The sequence below is a fragment of the Pinus tabuliformis genome, chromosome 4_1, assembly GCF_031772625.1.
Source record: "Pinus tabuliformis cultivar Carrire ecotype Pingquan chromosome 4_1, CPIR1, whole genome shotgun sequence".
Classification (NCBI taxonomy): domain Eukaryota; kingdom Viridiplantae; phylum Streptophyta; class Pinopsida; order Pinales; family Pinaceae; genus Pinus; species Pinus tabuliformis.
The window spans coordinates 293,318,830-293,346,426 of NC_142303.1; the positions used below are offsets into that span (position 1 = coordinate 293,318,830).

At 38.1% G+C, this 27,597-nt stretch overlaps 1 protein-coding gene across 1 annotated transcript; it reads right to left on the reverse strand.

Moving 5' to 3' along the window:
* Nucleotides 1–21,862: 21,862 nt before the first annotated feature.
* LOC149175431 (late embryogenis abundant protein 41-like) lies at nucleotides 21,863–22,520 on the reverse strand. Its single transcript, XM_089422828.1, has one exon. It carries the CDS (start codon nucleotides 22,472–22,474, stop codon nucleotides 22,184–22,186), a length of 291 nt encoding a protein of 96 aa, XP_089278954.1. The 5' UTR covers nucleotides 22,475–22,520; the 3' UTR covers nucleotides 21,863–22,183.
* Between the last annotated feature and the right edge of the window lie 5,077 nt (nucleotides 22,521–27,597).

Genomic DNA, 27,597 nt, shown 5'->3' on the forward strand with positions numbered 1-27,597 from the left:
CCTTGTTGATTGCTTCAACTTGTCCGTTGGCTTGCGGATAATACGGGGTAGAGCTGTCGTGAGATAGCCCTATCTTGGCAGCTAATTCAACCATCATGTGATTGCGAAAATGCGACCCATGATCTGTAACTATAGCCTGTGGTACGCCGAACCTGGCGACTACATGATTGAAAAAGAAAAGGGCAGCTGTTTCACCAGTGTTATCTAATGTAGGCATCGCCTCGGCCCATTTGGTAAAATAGTCAACGGCGACTATAATATACCCATGCCCCCCGGTCGAGGTGGGGTTAAATGTCATGAAATTGATGCCCCATTTGGCGAAAGGCCCAACAGCAACTATTGGCTGTAAAGGTGCGGGTGGTCTTCTGGTTTTACTATCAAAATTTTGACAAGCATGGCAACTTTTGACTGCGTTATGCAATCTTTGAACATGGTTGGCCAGAAGTATCCTGCTCGTAAGATTTTCTGTGCTGTAGCATATCCAGATTGATGCCCCCCACACGCGCCTGAATGACACTCATTCAGGGCTTTTTCGGCCTCTTCATGGGTGAGGCACCTCCTCATAACTGTATCGATACCACGACGGTAAAGCGTATCACCGATGATCATGTAGTCTTTCGCTTGGTATCGTATACGTTTCTGTTTTGAGTGAGAGGTGTCAGGCCTGAATTTTTGGGTTTGAAGATAAACTATTATATCTCCATACCACTCATTGCTTGCAGATATCAGAAACAAACTTTCGTCCATGATTGACTCTTTTGATGTTTCATCGTTGGACGACGATGGGAGATCGCACAATAATTTTGTGAAAACTAAAGCTTTCTTTGATTTGGATTTTACAAATTCTAGATCAAACTCTTGAAGGATCGCTATCCATTTTGAATACTTGCCCCCCAGCAACTGTCGCGACAATATATAAGTCATGGGGTTGCAATCTGATAGAATGGTAGTTTTCCAAAAGAGGACATAATGTCGAAATCTTTGTATCGCTTGAACAGCAGCGAGTGCTAGCTTTTCAACATAAGAATATTTGCTTTCTGTATCATTCAAGTTTTTACTTAAATAATATATAGGATGTTCAATTCCATCGACTTCTTGAACTAAAACCATCGCAATGGTCGTATCTATTGCAGCCAGATACAGGTTAAAATCTCTTTGATAGTCCAGGGCATACATTAACGATGCTTTTACTAGAGAATCTTTCAGAGCATCAAAGGAAGCTTGCACCACCTGATCCCAGACAAAAGGTACATCCTTTTTCAAAAGACGAGTATAACCTTTAGCAAGTTCTGCGTAATTTGGAATGAACCTCCTCAGAAAGTTTGCTTTCCCTTGGAGTTTCTGAATCTGAAGCAAATTTGAAGGTGGAGGCAAATTAATGATTGCCTGAACCTTGCAAGGGTCGAGACGAATCCCATCCTTAGAGACTACAAAGCCAAGTAAACAACCAGAACTGACGCAAAACACACATTTGTGCGGATTGAGTCTTATCTTGTAGTGTCGGCAACGTAGAAAAATCGCTCTTAAATGCTGCGGATGATCAGTCCGCTTTCGCGAATGAGCTAGAAGGTCGCCGAGATATGGTTGAACGATGTTTGGCATAATTCATTGCCCTCTGAAACGTCGCCCCTGCGTTCTTTAAACCAAAGGGTAATTTTCGATAAGCGAATGTGCCCCACGGACAAATAAATGCAGTCTTTGACTGGTCCTGTGGGCGGATATTTATTTGATTATACCCGGAAAATCCATCCATGAATGAAAAGATTTCACATCCGGCGCATTCATCAATTATCTGGTCGATGAAGGGTGTAGGGTAGTTGTCTTTCGGACAAGCTTGGTTTACATCCCTATAATCAACACACACTCTAATTGTCCCTTGTTTCTTCATAACAGGGACAATATTCGATACCCAATCGGTTAGAGGAACCGGGTAGATGAAACCAACGTGGAGAAGTTTTTCAACTTCTGCTTTAATGGCAGCGGCTTTCTTGGGGTGCACCTGCCGAAGCCGTTGTCTTACTGGTTTGACATCAGGATACATCTTAATTTCATGTTCAACGATACTCGAGTCAATGCCTGGCATTTCATCATATGACCAAGCAAAGACATCTCTGAATTCACGAAAAAGAGCGTTATATATTTCCAGTTCTGAAGGAGAACATCCTTTGCCAACATAAATATTCTCTACAACATTTGTTTTAGTCGAGATATTTATGGCTATAGTCTCTAAGGATGGGATTCGCCAGTGGAGTCGCCAATTTGTTGTGGGGAAAAATGCCTATGCAGGACGATCCTATCCACCTAAGGTGTGACAGTGCCTTAGCAAAAAACAGAGACAGTTATTCTGGTATTCTTCCTTTATGAAATGTGACAGAAGAGAGAGATAAATAGACTTACCGGTGTCTTCCGTTTGTCCCTCGATCCGCTCTCTCTTCTCTTTGGGAGTTCACAGCTACTTGCCTTCTTGCTCGTCCAGCTTCAATAGATTCCTGCAAGATCACAAGAGAACAGCTACTTGCGACAAGAGAAGAACTCTACACAAAGACAGATATTCACATTCATAACTGATTTAGGATTAGAAATAAATCAAATACACTAATGCAATCATACATCAAAGATACACCAATGTATAGGAGAAACCAAGATAGCTTTATTGATGAATAACAAGGTTCAGGAAGAGATACAACCCAGAGAGGCCCAATCCAGCATCTCCTTCCCAGCAAATGGAATTCCTATCTTCACCTCCCTTCAAAGCATTAAGCACCCAATGATCTCAGTCTCAAACCAGCAGCAATTCTTTGCAATAACAAAATTCCAGCCTCTAGATCTCATGGAGGAGAGATCCATATATAGATGTTTGGAGGGAGGATGAGTCAGCTTGAGATCTGACTAGTGTCCTCTCTCTCTGTCAGTTCTTGATTCCACTTGGAGGTTCTTGCTTCCACTTGGAGATTTGGAACCTCTTACTCATCACCAGTCGAATTCCCTGAGGCAAATGTCATTTTGGAAGCTTCCTGGGTTTTGACACCTTGAGGAATGAACTTGCCACATGTCCAATCTCGCTCAGCACAGGTAGCCAGTGTTGGCTTTGACATTCAGTGCAGGTAGCCAGTGTTGGCTTTGACATTCAGTGCAGGTAGCCAGTGGAGCCATTGACATTCAGCGCAGAAAGCCAGTGGAGCCATTGACATGATCCTGAATTGACTTGTTTTTGAGCAGTTTCAGGTGGAGAACTTCTGTGAATTGCTGTGGTTTGTTAGCCTTGTTCCTCTAGGGGTAGGAACAACATGTTTAGGGACTTTGGATCCCTTAGATTATGGACATTTCATGCTCAATGCTGTAAGGCACAAAAATGTCTATAACAAACATGTATGTGCTTTTCCTTTTGTGAAACTGTGTGCATACGTTATATGCTCCTTTGAAAAAGTGAACCAGCATATACCTCTCTTTCTTCATTCTTTGGAGTCTGATCTGTAATCATTTGCTGTGAACCTACTGCACTGTGAACTGTCATCTGAGAGAGTTGCCATTGTACATTACTTCTGAACTGATTCCTTTGAACTGCCCTACATTTTGTCACATCTATAAACACAACTGCCATGCATTCTGTCACATCTAATATCTCTACTGTAGATTCATCTAGTTACCATATACAAGTGAGTTGTTCTGCTACAAGTGGGTTGCCATCAAGTACAACACATGCATCATAATGGGAACACATTAAACAATAGTGGCGAAACAACTGCTCTTTTCTTTTTCAACCACGTGGTTTCCCGATTTGGTGTACCTCAGGCTATAGTTACAGATTATGGGTCGCATTTTCGCAATCACATGATGAGTGAGTTAACTACCAAGTTAGGAATTTCACATGATAGTCCTACCCCTTATTATCCACAAGCGAATGGACAAGTTGAGGCCATCAAAATAGTCCTAAAGTGAATTCTTCAAAGAATGATAGGGGTTCATAAACAAAACTGACATTTAATCCTGTACTCTGCCTTGTGGGCATATGAAACCTCAGTGAGAAATGCAACTGGATTCACACCCTTTCAATTGGTGTATGGTCTGGAAGCAATCTTGTTGATACAATGCAAAATTTCATCTCTCAAACTCGCAATTGACCTTTTACCCGACACTTCTAAAGAAGAAGTGCGTTTCTTGGAACTTATCCATCTGGATGAAACTTGTCGTGAAGCCGCATTGGCTAACGAAGCGCATAAGAAACGAATCAAGGTGCAATATGACATAAATGTCAAGCCTCGCGTTTTCTTAGAAGGAGACCTAGTCTTGCTTTACGATCAAGAAGCTGATAAACTTGGAGTAAGAAAATTTGAACCGCTTTGGATGGGTCCTTATATTGTCAAATGTGTTTTGGCAAAAGGAGCCTGCGAGTTGGTGGATTATTATGGAATTTCGTTGTCACAACTCCAAAATGGGTTGTATCTCAAGCGTTACTATGCTTAATTGAGTGTAGTAAAAATCACTGTATATACGCTTTAGTTGCATGTGTGTGTGTCAGTGTGTCTTTTAGAGTTTTTATGTGGTTAAGTAATCCACTTTGCATTTGTTGTAGATGTCGAAACCTTTGGAACCGTTTGTTGGTTACGCCGATGGTGCTAGTCATAGTACGTAGAACCTATCTTCTGCGGCATGGGCAATTTTCGCTCCAAGTGGCGAGTTAGTGATTTTTCAAGGGATTGGTATCGGTCGATCAATGAACAATATCGTTGAGTATAGCGCATTGATCAAACTTCTCTCTGATGCCATTTCACTTGGCATCCGCCGAATCATCGTTAGGCTGGATTCACAATTCGTTGTACTATAGCTAACAAACATTTATACTATCTGAAATCCAACAATTCTTCATATGTTCCCTAGAGTTGATCTTTTGGAAAGACATTTTGAGTACATTCAATATCAACATATTTCCAGAAGCTTTAACACATTAACGGACTCATTAGCAAACTATGTGTTAAAACAACATTTGTGACACATGTAGAGTAAAATTTTCAATTCACATCATTAGTTGAATAGGATTGCATATAGCCATACATATAAAAACTCTGAAAGTAAAATAGATAGATGTTTTAAAAGGTTTTACAAAATTTGTGTCCAAGACACATTTGGTCATCTGACCTAAAAACTCAAAATGCATGCAAAAACATCCTAAGTAGACCTAGTGATGCTCATGATAACAGGTCACAGCCTAAGCTATCATGCGCAAGAGCCGCATCCAATGGCCTGGAACACCAATAGTATGGTGCTACAACCTCATAGGTAACTCCTTGATCCGGACATCCAAAATACCAAGGGTTAATCCCTCCACATGATCCTACAACTCTGCCAAGGTCTCGGCCAAATCCAAATCTTGGAGGACCGCTCTCCCAATGTTTCTCCTCGCTGGCCCACCTGCCTCCTGTTGGTGCCTCATAGGTCGAACAGTACCCACATATGCGTGCATGAGAATGATTTTAGTTTACATGTAGAAACTTAAAAATCAAAAAAAATTTACCTATAGCACCCCATTGAGTGCCCACTGGTAGAATCAAATCTGGATCTCCATGAAAATCCATCCCTAAGTATGGATGCTCCTCGATGACAATGTGTTGTCGATCGAGCCAACTAAAGAATGCAGTGAAAAATATGATTGTTGACTGACCCGCATGTCTAGCCATCAACTCAACCCACCTCTATATCCGTGGATGTCTAGGACCAGCTACACCCAGTGTTACATGTTGTGGTTGCATAAATGGAGTTATTTCTAAGGAAAAAGTGATTAAGATCGAACCATAGCTAAAATTCTTCGTCTTACCACTTTTTACCTCTGTCAGTTGTTATTTCAGTGAAGAAAGCACGACCTCACACTAGTTTAATAATTTTGGCTCAACACACTCTAGTGCATACTGCATATATGATCTGTTCGCCAAATGAAGTGTCACACTACCAGCCAACTTTGCGATAGTGAAAAGGATAGTTCTCAAAGGCAAATCACTTACATCCCTGATGTTTATTTTCCCATCCTTGCTAGGCTATGTACCTGGCCAACAAAACTGTCGAATGTAATCCCTCACTGATTCACCTCCATGGGAAAATCCTGAAAGTGAGATGGAGGCACCTCACCTCAACAGCCCAGTAAGAAAGTAAACATCATCGATCATAATAGGGACCACTTTTTCCCCTATGTGAAAAGCTTGATCTGTCGTATCCCATGCATGAACTAGGAACTGCAATAGTTCTATTTGTTGCCTTATTCTAGACAACCTAAAGTATTTGAGCAACCCACAGTTTTTAAGGGCCTCAACTGTACTCGGATTATTTAAGGCAATCATGTATTATTCTTCATACTCTCTTTCTCACCAAGTGATAGTCACTGTGATCCGATGAAAGCCTGAAATCAAACCATAATCTTAATTAGGATTCTTTCCATGCAAAAGACAGGACAAATTTTGGAGAAAACAAGTGAAACAAGTTTGGGAAAATCGTCCAGTGCAGCCCAGGCAAGGAGACAGTGTGCTATAGAGCAAGTAACCTTCTATCTGGGTGCTCTTCAGCATAGTTTCAACATGCAAGCCTGCACTGATCCCAGGGCAAAAAAATCTAACCCCAAAGACCCCAAAAAAACATAAAACTTGCATGAAATAGTAAAAGAATGACATGAAAAGAAAGAGGAGGGGTAGATCTCCTACCTGGTCCAAACAACACGAGAAATGGTCCGCATAATCTCTCACAATCAACTATTGAAGTTCGAGGTAAAAAACTAGCCTAGAGCACAAAACTGAATGGTAAATATCAAATGGTAAAAATGATATGGTAAATACTTGTTTTATGTTTATTTCATGTTCATTAATCGAATAAAATTTAGTATTTACCTATTTTTATTCATGAAACAGGTATGTTTAATCCATTTGGTGGTGTTTTGAGCAGGTTTTACAACTAACTTATAGAATTTGACGTGCTCGATTGTAAATTGCATCTTTGACCACAAAGCATACTTTCATCTCTTTTTCGAGCTCTGTTAAACATCGAAAAAGGAACCCCCTTGGAGTCCTCTTTAAGCTCTTTTCATACTCTCTAAATATGAAAAGATTGTCGAGCACTTTCCCTTTTCAACTCATTAACGGATTGGAAACGACATCTACTCAATATAAGTTTAACCCTTTTTCAGGTTGAGATAGATTATTTATGAAAAGGGAATATGTTGACCGAACATGGTCAATAGGTTCTCTCTCGTATTGTTTTATGCTTTTTTGGGCTTGAGAGATAAATCTATGAAAAAGAACTTGTGGGGTTTTCTTTTCGTCCCCTTTCAAACTCTCTAAACATGAAAAGGACTGAGTTATCTTTGTTGTTAAACTCGTTAAAACATCAAATAGCGACAAACTTGTCAATCATGACAAGACCGAGTTTCACCTTCACTAGACTTGTTAAAACATCACATAGCGATGGATTCACCTGAAGGGTGAAATTATACAACAAGCATATGTTATCCTCGTCAAGCTTGATAAAAAATAAAGAGGTGCTGGTCCGCAATGACCGAGGAAAATGGAAAAAGGGGTAAACCACTTTTGGTAGTAGGTTGTTCTTGAACATGACACTTTCACTTCATCACCGTGACTATTTGGGTTGGGTTATCAGCTTAATTGTTATCATACCGTTGGTCTATCATACCATTCATCACCTTGTTTTGGGTCAATGCTACCAATTCATTTCAGTGTCACCGACATGTTCAAGAGAAGTCATTCAGTCAAAATTCATCCTTTTCAATACCATAAACCTTCATTTTCATGACTGCCATTCCTGAACCTTGTGTCGTTAGTCAAATTCCATCTCAAAAATAATTACACTCGTTTCGTGTCGTTGATGTGGGATACATCAAGGCCCTCCTGCGATGAGTCGCTTCTTGTCAACATCAACACATTATCCAAGAAGTTGACTTAGAAACACCCTTCCAGTACCTTGAGGCTTGCATGCATTAATGGCAAGTTTCTCGCTTCCGACGATAGGTTGACATCACTGGCCTTCGACCGAAAGACTTTGTATGGTGTTCGACATCAAAACATCTATTCACACCATGCAAAATGTATTGCAGTACCTTGAGGATCATTATCATTATCGGTGATTTCTCTCACGTCTGTTAATGGCTTACATCATTGGCTGGTAATCAGATGGTGTCTTCCCATGTTCGACTTCAGATCACATATTCGCATGGTTAGACTCGTACTTGAGCGAACAATTGAATGAGATAGAAGACCCCGGATCTAGTTTCATCCATCCAGGCTGCGATTTCAGGAAATGTACCAAATCATCCATACAATGGCTTTACATTGATGGTCATTCTGATCATGGGTCTATATCTATAGATGACTATCTATGTACTTGTAATGAAAGTTTATATGCTGAGCATGGGTATGCCTTCCCTCAGCAATTCATGAGAAAAAATAAAAATATCATGATATTATGTATTGTAATCGATGCAGGTCACCAACCACTTCGGAACCTCCTCATGACATCGTCGAAACCTCCTCATCACATCGTAAAGCATTTCACTCGACATTACATTTTCGACTTCATGCTTTAGGGGGAAGCTGTTATAGATCCATTTGGGCACATCACTCCCATCATCCAGATCAATGTTTTAGGGCTCATCAAACCCTAATTTCAGTTGCTACATGCCCTAAACAATTCAACCTTTTGAACTCCTTCACAGACAGTTTCATGGCCTGAAGACATCCTGAAATGACCTCTAGAGGGACCAACGCAAGTAGGGCCATGTAAGGGTGCGCTGCAGAACAATTAAGTCCATGCCAAGGTGCTCTGCAAAGGACTTACGCCCTATTTGACCTGCACTGGGCGAGTTTGAGCGAAATTCACATAGGGTTTTGGGAATATTCTTATCTTTTGGAGCCTTCTAGAAGATTCCCACACTTATCATCTCCTATGAGCTCGGAAATGGATGAGGAATGAGTTAAGATACATTCTATCCTCTCATCCCTTCCTCCATGGAACTCATTCTAAGTATTGAAGGCCATTCAATACCCTCATTGATGACAAAACCTCCTCCATCTTCCTATAAATTGACCACTCATCTAAGTGATCAGGGGCTGGACTTTGATGAATTGTAAGGAGATAATGTTAGTTTGAGAATTGAGATTATTATAAGTGTCGTTATGCTGCTAGATTTTCATGCTTATGATGTGATGTGGATGGAACCAAAGCTGGAGGAGTGACTTCGAATCAGGCTTCTTGATTGTAATCCTTCCTTCTATTCAATAAAGTATTTGCACCTTTTTCCATATGCTTATCTTGATATGTGATGCTTATATGTGTGAATGTATCTGATTTTACTTGTAATCAATAGATCTTTTGCTTTGATTGGTTTTTTGTCTTTCGTTGATGTTTACAGGTACTTCTCAAGTGTGTTAAGTACGGGAAGGAGTGACAGGGTCCATACAAAGGAGACAAGAGGAAAGCGAAAGTACAAGTAGGTCCTCTCATTCTCTTTGTATTATCTATTGTTTATAGAAAAAGGTTAAAGTGCTTTAAATTGTTGTTCTATATATAGCTACTTATCTAGGGAATTAATATTTATCCGTAGATACCAAATTCTTCATAACACTAAGGAAAGGTCTGTCTAGTATCCTTCGGAATAGTCCACAAGGATGAGACAGCAGTAACAACCATTATAGCACTATCCCAACAAGATAAGCACTAAAATAACTGAAATAGTTCAACTATCTTAGTACATGTGAAAACGAACATGAAATACAAATGCTCACATAATAGTCTTACAAACATCCATAAGTCATGCACGGAAAAGTGTTGGCCTGAAAAGGCTTTTGTAATTAACCAAAAGTTCCAAGATACATATTTACATTGTACATCACTAGCCCTAGTAGTGGGACATTCGAGCCACTCCTTGCTCCTCAAAGAACTAGTTGTTCTCTCTAATGCCTTGTGGGAGGAGCCAAGGTGAAAAGTCCCAGTTTGCAATGAGCAAAGAAAAATCAATTTGAGCAATATTATGAACACTCTGAACAATCGAAACAAGTTCCTTGCGAGCCATATATGACAGAACATTTTTCCACAATTGGTGATAAATTGTACAAGCATCGTAGTCATCAAAAGAGTTTAAAAGGGATGCTAGCACCATGAATGCACGAGACCAGTTGGAACATGGTGAATGGAGAAGAAATTGATTCGTGTGACAAGTTGTGCATTCATTATCACATAGGGATATTTCTGGTGTGATGAGAGGACATATTTGCAATATAAGGTTCGCAAGAAGACTGAGGAGCTCACCATTAAGGGATAAATTCAATCATTATGATTCTTGCAGGAAAAGATAGTCCTTGAGATGAGAAACTTCACAATTCAATGAATTCATGAGAGATGGGCATTCCCAAACTGATTTTGATGTGAGAGAGTTTCATGAAGATGAATGAATAGTAACAGATTCTTGAATTCAGTCAAAAGTAAAATCTTGAAAACTCGAAAGACTACACCTAGAATACCAAACATTTTCCACATGGAAATCCACATCGAGTGAAACCATGCAGATAGAGGGATTGTGTGAGAGAAACCAAATCTAATTTAGTTCAGGGGGCTTACTAGAGTTGCGAGATCCTGACATAACCATCAACGAAAGTTGAAGTGCCTCGACCCCGTGGAAGGTCCTGAAACTTTCCAGGATTGTAGAATCGCATTTTGAAGATTGAACTAGATCACGCATGGTTTGAGGACAACTGTTGTTGTTGATTTCAAAACTTCTCACCAGATATCAGCCATCTCTGTCCCAGGTTTCACCAGAATTTTCAGCTTCAATAATCAGATTACTCGATTGAAGAGGCTATTCTGATACCACGTTCAAAAATAAATGAATTAGTCAGATATCATGAGAAATTTGATTTGAAGAGTTGTCTTCATGAAAAAGAAGAGATGATGAGGGGTGGGAAGAGTTCTCTATGATTTGAATGTTTTCAATTTCATCAAGGACAACCTCTCCACCTTGTGTCAATCGAGGATATAACTCATCAAATGAAGAAACTGAAGAGCATGGAGTATCTTCATCACAAGTAGATGTGTTACGAATGGTAAGACACAAGGGATAGTGAGGTGAAGGGGAAGTTTCAATATGAACATCTTCTTTGACCGAAGTAAATTCTAGATCCAAATTAAAATCTTCATGAGGAACCGAAAGATCATATGACGTGCTTGGGCATTCGTCACGACAGACAAAAATAGAATTATCATCATTGGAATGATTACTACCCAAGGTTGGGGGTGGATTGAAAGAATTGATTGTATTGGATTTAACACCACGATTAACAGATTGAGAATCGTTCAAAAATGGAAACTCAATGTTTTGATAGGGAAGATTTTGAAACAGAGAGGAAAAATTGAAAGTGCCCTCACCTTTCTGCTCCTTTACTTGTGTAATGTGACTTCCTTGTACCTGATCGCAATTTGAGCCGGCAGCATGAGAATCAAGAGAATGTGGAGAACTAGATGGTGAAGCAAATTGATCAAGCGGGTCATGGTACAAAGAGTCAGGATGTGAAAAAGATAGAGGATAATAAAAATATGTATCAACCTTGAGATTAGAGTTTTGAATGGTGACATCCTCTTGTGGAATGGAGGAGTGAGTCTTCATTGTATGCTTCATGAGCCATTATGAAATTTCCTCCATTGAATCAGGAGAAGAATGAGAAGATGGGTGTGACATTTAATTCATACATTTCCCAGCTTTATGATCACTACATGGAGGCACCTGCATTGGGACTGAAAAAGGAGAAGACATCGAACCCAAAAATTTAAACTACATCCACCTTTTGGCCATTACATTTCCACACAATGTTTGGGTAATGGGGCATCCATTTTCGAGAGTCAAGGAGAAGCAATTATCCTCAAACCTCCTAGTGCATTTGGTAGTTTCAACTCTAGAAACATTATTCTTACCCATTTAGAAGAAACTCTAGAGTCTCATATCACTTCAGATCACTCTAGGGATGATCCACTTAATCATTCCCCTATCTTACATCAACAACCCAATCCATTAGAAATTGTTGTTGTTCAGCTACTATGTCATCTGGGTGAGCATTAGTTCATTATATTCAAAGCCACTCTTTGGTATAGTGACACCATGTATGCGAACCTAGAAATTCAGTCCATTTGATTCATATATGCAGTGCCAAGTGAGATTGGTAATCCACCATTTCCTTTCTCATACTGCACCCATCATACATTCTTCCCATAGGAAGACAACCATAAACAACAAATGGTGAACCACATCATCAAAATGTGTTTAGATTCCACTATTCTAAATACATTTGGCATGTCAATATCATGCTATCACCATACATATAAAATTGGGGGGCATATATGCCCTTACATCTCCTCATCATCCTCTAGAGGATCTCGTGCGAGTTGGGCCAAATGCTTGAATCCCTTATTTGAACACTTGGAACACAATGGGACTACACAAAATCATCCATCTAGGGGCATCGCTCCCACCTTTTCCTACCCGATAAGTTCCCTCCATCATCATATAATAGGGAGAAATATCTCATGCTTAGGGGCATGATGGCACCCCTGGCCACCTTCCCACTTGATTAACAGAAGTCTTGGCCTAGACCCCAATGATCTAGGTATGGTCAATTATCCTTTCATTCCTCAGATAATTTGTCCTATCAGTCACTCCAACGAGCCATATACACATTGCATATAGTAGTTCCTTGATACCATATCTTCAAACATTCTACTCTATGTGATGCCACATTTAAAACCTGGTCCCCATGTTTTACATGGTGGGCGGGGATGATCCTAGACTTCTTCTAGTATTTCATTCTTGTATTTCTTTCTTACCTTGATTCTTCACCAGGACCTATCCTTCCACAGAAACATTAACGCCATTTTAGACAAGTAAGGTCACCTACCCGAAATCAATAGATATGAATTATGAAAGTCAGTTTGTCCACTACGATCTTTTCAAGATTTAGGGCCTTCTCCTTCTCTCCAAATTCTCAACAACTCACTATGAAAATGAATTGGATTTGGGGGCAAGAAGCCTTTTTATACTAAAAACCCTAGTTTTTTTCATTGACCATTACGAGCAAACCGTAGCACAGTTTGATGAACCATCAACACCGTTAGAAATCTCTCACTGAGATCTATAATGGATCTCTCTTTAGTTTTGGTAATTTTACACTTCACTAGGAAGCCATATTTTCCATGAGGTTTCATTTTACCACCTCTCAAAATCAATTCTCATCATATGAGTCACTTGTACTCTTGTACCACTTTTCCTTTTCTCTTGTTGACTTATGTGTTGATTTTTGTTGTGGGTAACCATAATTTAATAATGTTTTTATGCTCCCCTTTAGGCCTTCCCCATGTGGCAACATTATTGAGTTTCCCTTGTTTAGAGCATCAAAGATGGGTCACCCTTGCATCCATGGAGTCTATGTAGAGTCCCACCACATCTTGTTATAGTCTATCATCCTTTGTTGCATTGCATTCATCCTGTTTCACTCATATTTGGCCTCTACCTATACCGACCTGTCTTTGAAAAGCCTTTGTCTCAATAATTGACCATCCCCTCTAGAATCAAGTTAGTCATTGCCATGTCAAACTCGAAAAATATGCTTTGACAAGGGAGGTCATCTGTCCATGACTCATATTTTCCCTCCATCATCATCCTTGATGTCAGTCTATCAGTCACATTACTATATCTCTCATGCCATTGTTGAGGAATCATCATTGCCTCAACTCTGACAGACCCTCTTCTGTCGACTTCAGCACATCTATTCCAGTCAAGAGATATAGAGGGAAGTGTACCTTGGTTCCAACCTTCATCCTTGATCAATACCTCGTATCAAGCAAAGGGAACTATCATTTCCCTTTTCCTTGGTTTTTTCTCGCGTGCTCGACTCCAACTCATTATCGCACGATCGAGAATCGTACACTTGCTGGTTCAATTATCCAACAGATTGTACTAACATTTTCGGGGTGTGTGTAAGATGTTCTAGATCTCATGAAAGGGCTACCTATGATAGTAGATCATGATCCAGCCTCAGATGCAGTTCAGTAGATTTGACTAGCTTAGTTTCCACCACTTGCAGTGCCCACATCATGCATATCTCCTTTAGATAGTCCATTTAGATCTTCAAAGCCCTTTCCTGCTATGCAAAGCTTCTTTGGTTGTGACCCCCCCTCACCATGTTATATTGGGGGGCGATTATTTCTCATGTACTTAGATCAACATATGTTGTTGTATTCAATCCTGGTCTCTGTTTTCCAATCGCATTATGTATATGGGACTCATTGCATGATTGTATCACTTTCTAGCCCATTGATGCCAACATATCATGTATCATGTACTTTGTTTCTCAAACCCACATTGCCTGGAACATCATTATTATTTGTACTCAATTATCATGGAGGGTATGGCTATGCCTCCCCCACCTCATTTGAGATTATGTACTTACTAATAAAAGCAAAATTCTATCAACTAAGTAGGTCTCACCCCTCCATTCTTAGTCCTTCCTTGCCTTGCTTCGACTCTCTCTCTCTCTCTCTCTCTCTCTCTCTCTCTCTATATATATATATATGACTCCCCTTTGGAGTCTCGTGAAAGTGAAACCGACAACGTATTTTGGTGACGCTCATATGTTGGGGGGAATTTATTATCACCCAAAAAATGATCACCTAGCCATTTATTACTATAAGGTGGATCAAACTACACCATGTAGGAATAATTTTTCCATGGTGAAACCACTTTCACCATAGGAAATAATTTAGTAAACCATTTTTCCTAAATTATTTCTCATTAAAATTTATAAACCCCGTGAGAATAATTTAACAAATCATTATTTATTTAATTTTATCTAGAAATAATTATCAAATCATTATTTGATAATTATTTCTTAATTACTTTTGACTTAATTACCTTGGAATAATTAAATAAGTCACTATTTATTTATTATTCCTTATTTATTCCATATTTTCCTTATGAGATAATTATTAAACCACTATTTAATAATTATTTCTTTCTTAATTCTCACAAAGTGATTAATAAATCATTTTTATTTGTTAATTACTTCAACCACTTTCTAAATAAATATATTTGACCATTTTGAATATCTTTTCCCTCTCCAAAAAATATAATAAAGTATTCCCAACGACTATATTATGATTTGGTCAATGATATTGAATTATATTCCAATTCCTAATTTAGCTCAATACTTTGTTATAAATAAGATGGTTTTTCATTCATTCTTCAACTTGATCATTCTCAATGTTACCACTATCGTTTCATCACATTTGAGCTTCCACTTAAGTTTAAGCTATTTTTTATTTTTTCCCATTGCAAGTTGAGAGAGAGAAACAGATCATTGAAGCACAAGGACATCAAAATGACCCATCCCACAGAGGGGGATCTATAGACCCAAGTTTATAAGTTCTCCTCACTAGGTGTATTATTTCTATTAATAAAATTTGCTTATTCATATGATCCATTGGGTTGCTACACTTTTATCTTTGTTGTTATATGTTTCTGGTTGCATATGATCTTTTGCTGCAGGGTTTTTCTTTTATTTTCATTTCAAATCTGAAGCATAGACAACCATATTTTGTTATTAGGGTCACTTGTCACTAGTGACTTAAGTGAAGTATTTTTTCTACACTTCTCCGAAATATTTACACTAACAACTATGACAAGATGAACGGGATGGATTTAGAAATAATGTATATGTAATCTATTGCTTGATTAAAAAATATGTTGAAACAACTAATTGGGAACATACAACCATTGATATAGGCTATGATACTATGAGTGGGAAGGAATGAGGACTGGTTAGGTGTTTATTTAGAATTTTCTTGAGTATCCTTATGAAATCCATTAAGATAAATTTAAATTTGAATTATCCCCTTGCCTTTAACCCTACTAGTAAAACCTCATTGAATGAGGTAGCTAAGAGAGCCCTCTTCAAAAATAATGAAGTTTGGGTGGTATTTGAGTGGTTCTTTTATAATTAATGGAAAATATAAAGTGAGAGTACTCATGCTTGGAAGTTCATGGATGAAGGATGATGTTGGGAAATGGAGAGAGGATCACAAAGGATTGGGAAAGGAAAATTTAATGCACAAGATTCAAAGAGATGATATTGGGTGGAAGACATAGTTTGACAGTGACCCACAAGTGAAGGAGATGTAGACAGTCATTCAGATACTTACAAGAGGACCTCATGCAATTGGAAAAGTAGATATGTTATTTTACAAGTATAGAGTTGTTATTCTCAAGGATAATGATCATTGTAGAATTTAGGGAAATTAGAACTCGATTTGGTTTCCCAAATACATTCAGAAAAGAAAAATTCATGAATTAGATCAGTATTGGTACATTCTGCATGTGTGGAGTCTATTTTTTTCTTATTAAACTCTTGTAGAGGAGCTTGATAACCTAGCTGAGATGTAACTTATATATAGGGAAGCCTATTTGTATAGGTTACATTAGTGACTTGTATTTCAAGTGTAGATAATTGGCATGTTGAGTTGATCAACTTGTAGGCTTGTTCTATGGTCAAATGAATCTTAGCAAGCGTGTGATGATTATTTTATTGAATGGTACACATTTGATGTGAATAATTAAATGACTAGGGTGCTCTATTGGTTTTGCTAAGGTACTCAATTGGAGGAGTGATCTAAAATATAATGGATGATATGCCTTGGTTGATTTAAATATTTTCGTATACATCCTATTAGATTATGGGTTGTTTGCACTAGTATCCATAATCTTATGGAACAAGCTCATGAATTACCAGATTAGTGGCATGTCAGAACTATTACTCTTGCCTATACTTGACATGTAAGAAGTATGAAATTTATAGGTTCTATGATGCCTTGTAGAAGGATCACTACACAATGGGAATGATGGTTTGTAGGGACCTATTGGGGAGTAGATATGATTAGGTCACATGATTATAGCACTACATATAGGCCAAAGTAGTATCATCTCTCTTTCTAAGAGAGCAAGAGAGCTAAAGAAAGACCCTTGGTTTTATAAAGATGACTAAGGTATCTCAATCTTCATAGAACATATGAAATAAATAGTATATCTAATGACTTATAAAGAATAGAGTTATCTCGTGCATTTGGGCTAAGATGGTAGTGTTGAAATATCAACCATTAGTTTGATTACCATACTTACTTGTGGGTTTAGACTATCATGATGAGATAAATTAAATGAGTAGGACTGATAAGGATGATTAGAAGCTATTCCTCTCAAAATCTCTTTTGCTAGGGTTTCCTAAGATAATTTCCCAAAGAGTGGTTTCTTAAGAGATGAAGTTATCACATGATATTCCTTGAACATGAGTCAATGTGAAGAATGTTAGAAGGTTATGTGCCTACCTTCATGGTATTAGTTAAGTGAATGCACAAGTACATAACTATGTTGAATGGATTTGTTCTTTGACTTCTAATGCATTATGTCGGGGTGTGAGGGAAGATGCATGGTGAGTGGAAATATATTTTGTGTATTATAACTAAGTTAAATCTTGAATAGAAGTGGATAAAGTATATTATAGGAATACGTTAAAGATTATATCTATACATCCATGTGTGTAACTACATACAAGTATTGGTATAAAATTATAGAGTGAAAACTAGTGGCCTGTAGTGGATTTCCATATCAGTGCCATGAACGAAGTCTAAGTCAATATTGAGGGCCTCTAATGACTTATCAAGCCTTAGTCATGCCTTAAGGAAACAAAGAAAGAAATTTTAATTTATGGTGATGTATCTATGAAGATAAATGTTGGGTTGTGAAAAAGAATAGGAAGACTCAATGAGAAATAAAAGAAGAGAAAGTGTGTGATTGCAACCAAGGAAGATATGGTTCAACGAAGTGCAACTGAAATAAATAAGTGAGATGCTAAGCCAAGCGTTGCAAGAGATAGAGAGAAGAATTTGATAGTAAAAAGAAGAATGTCGAGAAGAGGAAGTCTAGTGAAAACAAAAGGAGGAGCATCAATCCCTCTTGTATTGGAGTTTTGGTTTGAAGATAAAATCATTAGTGTTTTGGAGTTGAAAACAAACTTGTCATCATTTTGGGACCAAGAGATATACTTGTCAATATTTTGGGTCCAAATGATAGACTTGTCTGTGTTTTTGGAATGAGAGATATACTTCCTAGTGTTTTGGGGCCAACATATAGACTTGTGATTGTTTTGGAGGTAAGAGAAAGAACATTGATGTCTTAGCCCAAAGTTTTGACCTTTTGGGCGATTCGATTTGACCTTTAGTCCATGGTCCAGTCAATCAATTCTCCTCTCCATAGGATACCTAATTGACTATTCTACACCCTTTACACTTGGTGGATTCCAATATTGACAATGCTTGATTTCTCTCAACACGAGTGACTCAATTCATCCCCTATTTGTGATTCACATGAATATACTGCTTCAATTTCCCTTGCAATCATATGAGAGCTATTCCTTAGCATGTAACATATTTCTCTTTGATATTTTTTCCTAGTGGCTAACATCCTCACCTCTTCAGTGCTTCTCTTGACACTTAATGCCTTCACTTTTTTGGTGATTTGGGATAAACCCCCCACCTGTTTAGAGACTTGAACCAAGTATCTTCTCACATCAACATTATTGGCTAAGTTCTCTGAAAGTGTTGGTATGTCGATTGAATCCCAAATATGATTTACCTCTTCTTCTCTTTTCTTGTGGTGATTAATATATGTCTTAGATTGGTGTCTTAAGACTTCCTTTTATTGATGCTTGATTGAAGTATATCCATTATGAATGGATGCACCATTCAACCAAATTTTAATATATGTATGTTAAAATAATGGAGCAATTTCTAGAGCTATATTATTATTAGCATTTTGTTGTGTCTCATTGATATTGTATAGATTTTAGATTCTATTTATGAGGAGGTTGTTCAAATCCTCAACCACTTTGCAACCCTATATATGTAAGTGTTTTCTTCCTAGATAAATGTAAGGTGTGAGTGTAGGAAGTCTCTAGGTTGAACTTTGCCTCACTTAAGAGTTGTATATCTCTTCTTCCATTGCTTTGTCTTCTAATTTTATTTTTTTGGTGTCAGAGCCTTATTGGAGAGGCATGCTTCCCTATGGTGTGGCTGAGTGCCAGAGTTGTGTGGATTGTTTGTGGCATTGTTGATTTTGTTGTGTAACTAGGGGACTGTTTCATTTGTGCATGTGACTTGAAAACCATCTTGCTTGTGGAGAGGTGCGTTGGCCTATGAGTTGAAGTCGTGTTGGTTATCAGTGCCACATTCATGTAGCCAAGGTGTTATGTGGTGAAAAGTGTAGATTTGTTGTAATGTGGATGAATGCAAGGTGTGAGTGCGGGTTGTGTCCAGTTTGAGATTTACCTCACCTGAGAGCTCCATCTCTCTTCTTCCATCACTTTGTATTCTATATTTTTGTTGTTTATGTACACATATATAAAGGAAAGGGATTGTTTCACTTTCTAGGTTGGAATGTAAACTAAATCCCACACTAAGATGGTAGGAAGAGAATGTGTTTAAGCTTGGGATTTTAAACTCTAGAGTAATGTGTATACTCTATGAGGTTGAAAAGAGTATGTTTGTGCTTGTTGGAAACCAAAATCAATTGATAATATTTGTGAGATGGTATCATTTTTGTGAGATGGTATCATTTTTGTGCATTCCATTCTCAAAATATTGGGCATTTTATAATGAGCATAGCCGGACCTTGAGATCCTCATCTCTTCTTCAAGTCATGGCTAAAGGCAGGCAAAGTATTGTTTCTCTTTCTAAATTAGAATGTAAACTCAATCCCACACTAAGCTGGTAGGAAGAGCAAGTGTTTAAGCTTGGGATTTTAAGCTCTAGAGTAACGTGTATGCTCTATGAAGTGCAAAAGAGACCTGAGTAATTAGTGATATGTTTGTGTTTGTTGGCAACAAAATTAAATGGTAATATTTGCAAGATCATATCCCTTTTGTACATTCCATTCCCAATATATTGGGAATTTTACAGTGATTATAGTCAGACCTCGAGATCCTCATTTCTTCTTCAAGTCATGGAGGGATCAAAGATACCAAGAACTTCAACATGGCTCTGTTAACGAAGAACCTATGTAGGGGATTCTCGAAAACTTGCATCTAGTAGGATATCATTAGAGAGAAATATCTTAACAACGCCAATCTGGAAGAATGGATTCAAGATGGGGTTCCAGGGAAGAAAAAAACCTCTTACATTTGGCGTAGCCTCATCAAATCCACACCATAGATGTGTGGTAACCTCATATGGAAGGCCGGTTGTGGGAATAAAATTCCTATTGGACTTGATGGTCTCATTGTATTGGAGGGAGCTCTCATCGTGTAGCCTCCCTTAATGCTTTTCCTCCAGGAACACAGACTCTCTTTCCTTGATGATATTGGCCTCCCACAGGGTGCACTTTTCTTTTCTACCTACTGGCCACATGCTGCAAAGTTGGGCATCCCTCTAGCGCTAGAGCTGGAATGGGAGCGCTGCCGTTATCACTTATGCCAAGCTGGGATCGCACTAATAGAGCAAGACCCTTACTTGGGATGATTGTATGATTGGTATTTCTATTTCTAGAAAGGATGTCTACTCTTTTATCATCAAGAGAAATCATCAAGAGAAATCAACTGAACCCTGAGCATAAATCGATTGCTAGCATCTGGCGGTGGGTAGCTCCAACGAAATTAGAGTGATTTTTCTGGCTACGGCCCACAATAGAATCCTCACCTGGGAGAATTTAGTCAAGAGAGGATTCACTGGGCCTAGACTCTGTCCACTGTGTAGATCTGTGTTCGAGGATGTTGACCATCTGTTTTTGAACTGCCCCTTTGCAATCTCGGTCTGGCGGGAGGTTTCCAGCATTCTTAAAATCAATACACAGGTGATCAGAACTTCTATTGTTACCTGCATCCAAAACTGAACTCTCCACAACCAGGCTTACAAGGCGCTCCCTCTGTACATTTGTTGGGAGATTTGGCGTAGCAGGAACACCTTCATTTTTTAGAACAAATTTCCAGACCAGGGGAATACTACATTGTCCATCGCAGACTTATTTTATTTTTGAGAGATTGGCCCTATGAAGCCTTCCTCCCATGTGTGTAGCTGATTTCCTAGGAACCTCGAAACTTTCTTCGTAGGTTTCTTTGATGATGCGGCTTTGAATGGGCAGTGTGGATGTGGGGTAATTATTAGGCTCAATCCCTTGCTGTTCTATTTTTTCTGGTGTGAAGGCCATGGGAAGAGGTGTTGGTGTTGGTTTTAGGGGAGTGGTTCATTGTGGGTAGGGTTGTGTGGATCACATTTTTATTGTCATAGTCTAATGGCAATTTCAATTATTTGTTTTTTATGATAAAAATAAAATAAAAAATATAAATTAATAATTATATTTATATTTATAAAATTATAATTAATAATTAAATTATTTTAGATCTATTTTAGTTCAGGATTTGATGATTAAATTTCTTGAAGTACAAATTTATTTTAAAAAAAAATTAAGCTCTCTCCAAACTTGATAAATCCATAAATCTAAATTAATTATAATTCATTTATTATGATAGCTTTTATTATCTTAATAAATTAAATTGTTCGTTCCAACCCCTACAAATTCTTAAAATGAAACATATTCGTTGCACATTTTAGGGATACAAATTGGAGCGATGAAGGTAAGGTTTTGAGTGACGCAATGTTTGACATAATCGTTCAGATTTCTCATATTTCCCTAATGACGAAAATAAATGGATCGCTTTGCATATTAGGATTAAAAATCTACGAAAATTCCGGTACGCTCTTGTTAACACTGCTCTCGCAGTATAACAAATTTTAGTTGGAATGAAAGGAACCAATCTTCTTTTCCAACGGATTTTAGTGGGAAACCATACTGAATTGATCTTTATGATTTAACATAAAAGTAAGGCTAGGCTTATTCATTAAGTGGGTCATGCAAAACAGAGCAATTTATCACCATAAGGCAGAATAAAATTGAGAAATTTTACATCAATTCATAGTTGGGAAAACAAAATATAAATCAACCCAGAGTACATCTTCTCGGACCAAAAGCGTCTGCTGCACGTGTATTTAGTCGAATGTCTTGACAGCTGAACAAGGAGAGTAATTGTCTAATTTGAAATTGAATCTACCAGCGTTAATTTGGTCCTCCGCGAGAAATAGTTGAATGTTCCTTTAGCATATTTTCTCGAAGTTCCGCTATATCAGTTTCTCCGAAATGGTCTTCCGGTATATAGTAACCGGTTACAGGATCCGGCATCCAGGACCTCTGTCTATAACCTGCAGCAGCCTTATCGTCGCCTTGTTTTGGATCCGCCCGAATTGATCCCGTGGACAATCGTACTTTGCCTGCTAGTACGCTGTATTCACGCCTGCAACGGAAAAATGGATAGGTAATCAATGCCCGAGACAGAGCACCGGCAGCCATTGAAAATTATGAGAAATTAGCGTATTGCAAGCGGACAAATTCCAGATTGCAATGGTGATGTTTAAATTGGAAAGAACATGGGCCATTTAAATAGGGCAAACAAAGTTGTTGTTTTAGGAAAGAATAACGAAGATGCGAAGATGATAGAATTTGTGGGACGTCTTTTGCAATGTTGACTTGTCGTTGTCAAATTCCAAAGAAGCAGAAAAAAACACAACCGCGTACGCTGCTGTCCAGGTCGTAGGGAACTGCAGGCTTCTGTGTAAAGGATACATCCATGTGTGCCGCCTTGAAGGCTATTGGAAAACAACGCCTTTTTCTAGAAGGTCGCGAGGCGTGAATCAAGGCCATCCATGGTTTTATGGAGAGAGCGTGAATCTACTTTTCTAAGAAGGTTGCGACTTGCAAGATGGGAGAATGGGAGACTACTTCTCGATGATTGTTGGAACTTGCAGACCTAAACTGACTGAGTCAACTTCAAACTTCGTAGGCCCATTCTCTTTAAGACTTTTCAACAAAACGTACAGAGCTTATTACCAGAAGCACCCTCGTGCCAACCGCGTAACAAAATTTACCTTGTCTTATGTGCATGTGGGCCTAGACAATGGCAAACCTCTTAAACCCTTAGCAGCACAATGAGAAGTTGAGCAAAACAATAGTTGATATAAATGCTCAATAAGAAGAGGCTCGCAGATTAAATGGGAGCCTAATCATTCAGCTAGATGAAGCTCACTGTGAGAGACACGCTGAAATAGTCTCATTGGGACATGATCTAGAAAAGAAAAATAAAAAATTGTCTCTATAACAATCTTGGTGAAAATTCCATGTAATAAAAGTTAATGAAGGAAAAATAATAACCATGGTTATGGGACACTTATTCCAAGTTGAATGTTGGGCAAAAAATCCTAGTGTGAGTCTTCATTTGATTTATTATGGCTAAGGAAATTGAAAAAAGAAATGGCAAAGGATTTGGAAAGGAAAAATGACATTTTTGGCAATTTATTTATGAAAATAATGGAAATTAGGAGAAAAGGAAAGTGAAAGGTCACAGGTTGCATGTGAGAAGGAAAATGAAGGAAAATAATGGAAATTGAAGAAAATAGAGGCTTCATTAATAAAAAGGCTTATGAGGATTAGTTTGTAACCTTTTGTGAGTTTAAACTTTTGTCAATTTAGTCTTGGAGCTCTCTCTCTATTCTCTCTCTCTCTTACACACTCTTGGACACTTAGAGTTTCTTGGAGCACTTTGTCTTTAGATCAAGGAAAATAAAGAAGGAAAGAGGAAGCAAAGGTCAAGCAAAGGAAGAGTAGGATCAAGTAGCTACAACGAGATTATTTGCAGGTATCGATTTGCATGTGTGATTTCCTTCCTAGTTTTGGCATGCATGGTTATGCATGTGTGTTCTTAGTTCCCTCACTGTCATTGGCATAGGTTTTTCTAGGTGTGATAGTGTTCTTCGGCCTTTCCTTGCCATTTCCGAATAGCCATTGTGTGATGGATTCTCATGTTTTTGGTTGAGCTGGGTTTCCAGATGGATTCAAAACTAAGTGAGGTGGTCTTTGAAAGAAAGAACACATGGCCTAGTGACCCATGAACTGGACTGTGGGTAGCAGTAAAGCCAAATTTTATGTTACCTCGGTAAGCCTAGGGATCCTTAACTAGTGAATGGAGGAATATATGGTAGATCCTAGAGGTGGGTGCTCTCCATTAGGCCTAGGAATCCTTGACCGGTGATTGGAAAGATATATAATAAAGCCTAGAGGGCGGAGTCTCAATTAGGGCCTAGTGATTTGGTGTGGATTACGGTAAAGCCTGGTTCTATTGATGAGGGTGAGGTGGTGTAGCCTCAAGAAGCCTAGTTGATTGTGGTTATGAGTCCCACATTAATGCTTGGAATATAGCACGGGAGTGATCCACTGAAAGAAATATTTCATTCAACCAATCTATGGTCGAGTGGTTCATTGAAGTCCCAAACCTGGTTGGATTTTGCATTCATTAATAAGAGTTTCTTTCCCTTAGTATTTCATGTGTAAATGTATTGTTTTATATGTGGATTCTATGGTTGTTGTATCCTTATTATTTTTGTTGTTTATATGTTGGTTACGAGTATTTTTTAATGATAGTGATGATGTATGGCTCTCATCATGTTTTGATTTGTAAATAAATGAACAAGCATATATGACCTAATAGATGATAATGCAACTAATGTGATAAGGCATCAATGCCTCTTAGAAATTCTCTAATAATTATGAGACCCATATTCTTAGATATGTTGTTATGACCTGTAGAATGCATATTTGTGACATATTTGACGAAATGCCTGCAATGGCTAGGAGGGGTCTAGTCACAGGGCTTCACTCAATGAATCTCTAACATAGCACATACGTTCGTGACATACTAAACAATACCCTTAATTTGACTACATATTGGAAAATACCTCTAAAAATCACTTTATTTAACCCCATGCCAATACGAACCCAATACACCTTCCCAATTTTAAAAACCACTACTTTCACTAGATATTGTAGGTATCCATTTTTCATTAACATTTTTTATACCCCTTTATATTTATATCACTAGTATAATGACATGATGCCTCTCTTATGATCCCACATGCATTCTACTATGCACCTTTCTTCTTTTGATATACATTGTAGATGCATATTAGTTCTCCCACAATGCAATTACTCAACCCACACTCAAGAACATGTTACTATGATTTGTGACATTTAATGGTCTAAGGCACACAAAGATCAACCATGTTTTTGGAAGATTGATTATGTGCATGTATATAAAATGACATATAAATTGATGTATATGATGATGAAAAATCAATTGATGGATCTTTATGAGTATGTTTGCACCAAACATGGTATTCAAGCACAATTTTAGACCCTCTAGATGCAAGAATATTATCTACAACCAAGGTTGGGGCCCCAAATCTCAAATCAAGGGTGCAATCCCAATCTAAACATGCTTATAAGAAGAGGATGGACAAGTCCTAACACATGCACTCTTAAGGGAATAACATGAAAGCATGAAATCACATTTTGATTCATTGTCATCTCACCAATGAGATATGGGCCATCACTCATAGACTATGTAAAATGAAACAACAATGGATTGGAGATAACATTGAGGCATTAAATGAATGGACTACAACTAAAATAGAAGAGAACAAAATTTTGGTTCTAGAGGTGATCTAATCCATTTGACTAGCTCAAAACAATGGTGTATTCCAAAATAAACCTCCAAATGTCTACAATATTTTCTACATGTTGAAGACAAGAATTCACTTATTGTGCACCTCACCAAAGATGAGGCTTCCTTGCACTATCATACCTTTGAAATACAATTATAAACTTTCTAGAGGATATTTTGATGGTGCCTCTCAAGGGAACACAGAGACTCAACAACACTAGAGGATGGATCTTAACACCCTCAAGTGAGACATTATCTTTCAAACATGGACTTGGAAGTCCCACCAACAATAGAGCATAGCTCATCGCAATGTTCACACTTCTCGATATTGCTTGGTAGATCACATTAGAGATTTGGAAATCTATGGGCTCTCACAAGTGATTCTAGGTTGGATTCCGAGTGACTCCACATTTATTAATATTTTCCATCAAGCACGAGTAAGAATCGCATGCGATTTTGTTTCCAAATTCCATCCTAATATCTTACTCATATGAGTTTAATAGTGAAGCATAACATTTAGCAGTTCATGTTGCACTATTTCCCCCAAGTTACAGATCAAGAGCACACTGGAGGGCCTCTCCCTTCCATGTACCAAAGTCCTATTTTGACTCTATGAATAGAAGTGAAGCTATCTATTTAAGTAGCCCCTCCCAAACACATGTATTACCATGGTCTCTTGTTGACTATTTCAGTGTAGGGGGTGTTCTTTTCACTAAATAAACATCCTTTTCAGCAAAAATATGGATGAAATACTTCATGTAATGGAAATCTACTATGAACTAAACTCTGGAAAATATGGAACCAATGAAAAGTTACTATTTTACATTCGTACAAGCTAAGAAGCCATATATAGGTACTCCCTCTATAAATAAGATGATTAGGTTGTTTTCTTTGGGAAAAAATTAATGACCCAAAATAATATGCAAATGCATGTGTGAGAATGCAAGGAAACTTCATTGAGGATTATTGAGATTCAAGGAAACCATGCTTATAACCAAAGTTAGGCACATTCACAATTCATAACCATGACACAAAATAAAGAAGCAAATTCTAAAATAACAAAGATAAAGACGTGTCTTCCCACCAAGGGAAAGTAAAAAAATCGACTTTGTGTGAGTCATTTCCACCAATCCATAGGTATTTAGGATATATGCCACCCTCGCACTAAGTTATGAAGCCACCAGGTCGAAGGAAGCAAACTATAGAGACAACAAACTCAACCAACCAATCGGTATTAATCTTAATGACTCTGCTCACTACAAATAAACCCCATCGGTGACTTCACATAAGAAGCTAAGTCTCCATTTATTGTTTTCCATTTCAGACTACCAAGAAAGGAGTGTTCCATGTAAAAACCTAAGTCTCCTCCAAATAAACCCCTTAAAGTATGATAATTACCAAGTATGGCATTCAAGAAACTTAACTTAATCTAGATAAAATAGATTGAATTAACCATTAAATGGTTAATTCAACCTCAACATGTTTCCACAAAGGTTAATGTTCTAACAAAACTACAACCCAACCCTTGAATAATCACCAATTGATTAAATCAACATGAAAATGTGTGCCAATAAGGGGGTGCAATCCAATGGTTGTTGTACCATGCAAATAATTTGTTCTCCGAACAAAGCCCCACCATTGTGTTGAAGCCCCGAAAATCGGGTCGACAACAAGGGGGATACCCACCCGGTCCGGACCTTGGTTGGCAGCTCCTTATCCGTTTGGTATAGCGGGTCCGACTGGGGATAATGGGACCAGTTTCCCAATCTAAGGGTGTGTGTGTGTGTGCAGAGTTGGATGTTGCTGATCTAAGAATACTTTGAGGCTAATCTAATTCAAACTTTTAAACTAAATCTATGCTATTGTAATCTAATGAAAAACAACACATCTAATCTATGCTAACCGGGGTGTATTTCTTCTA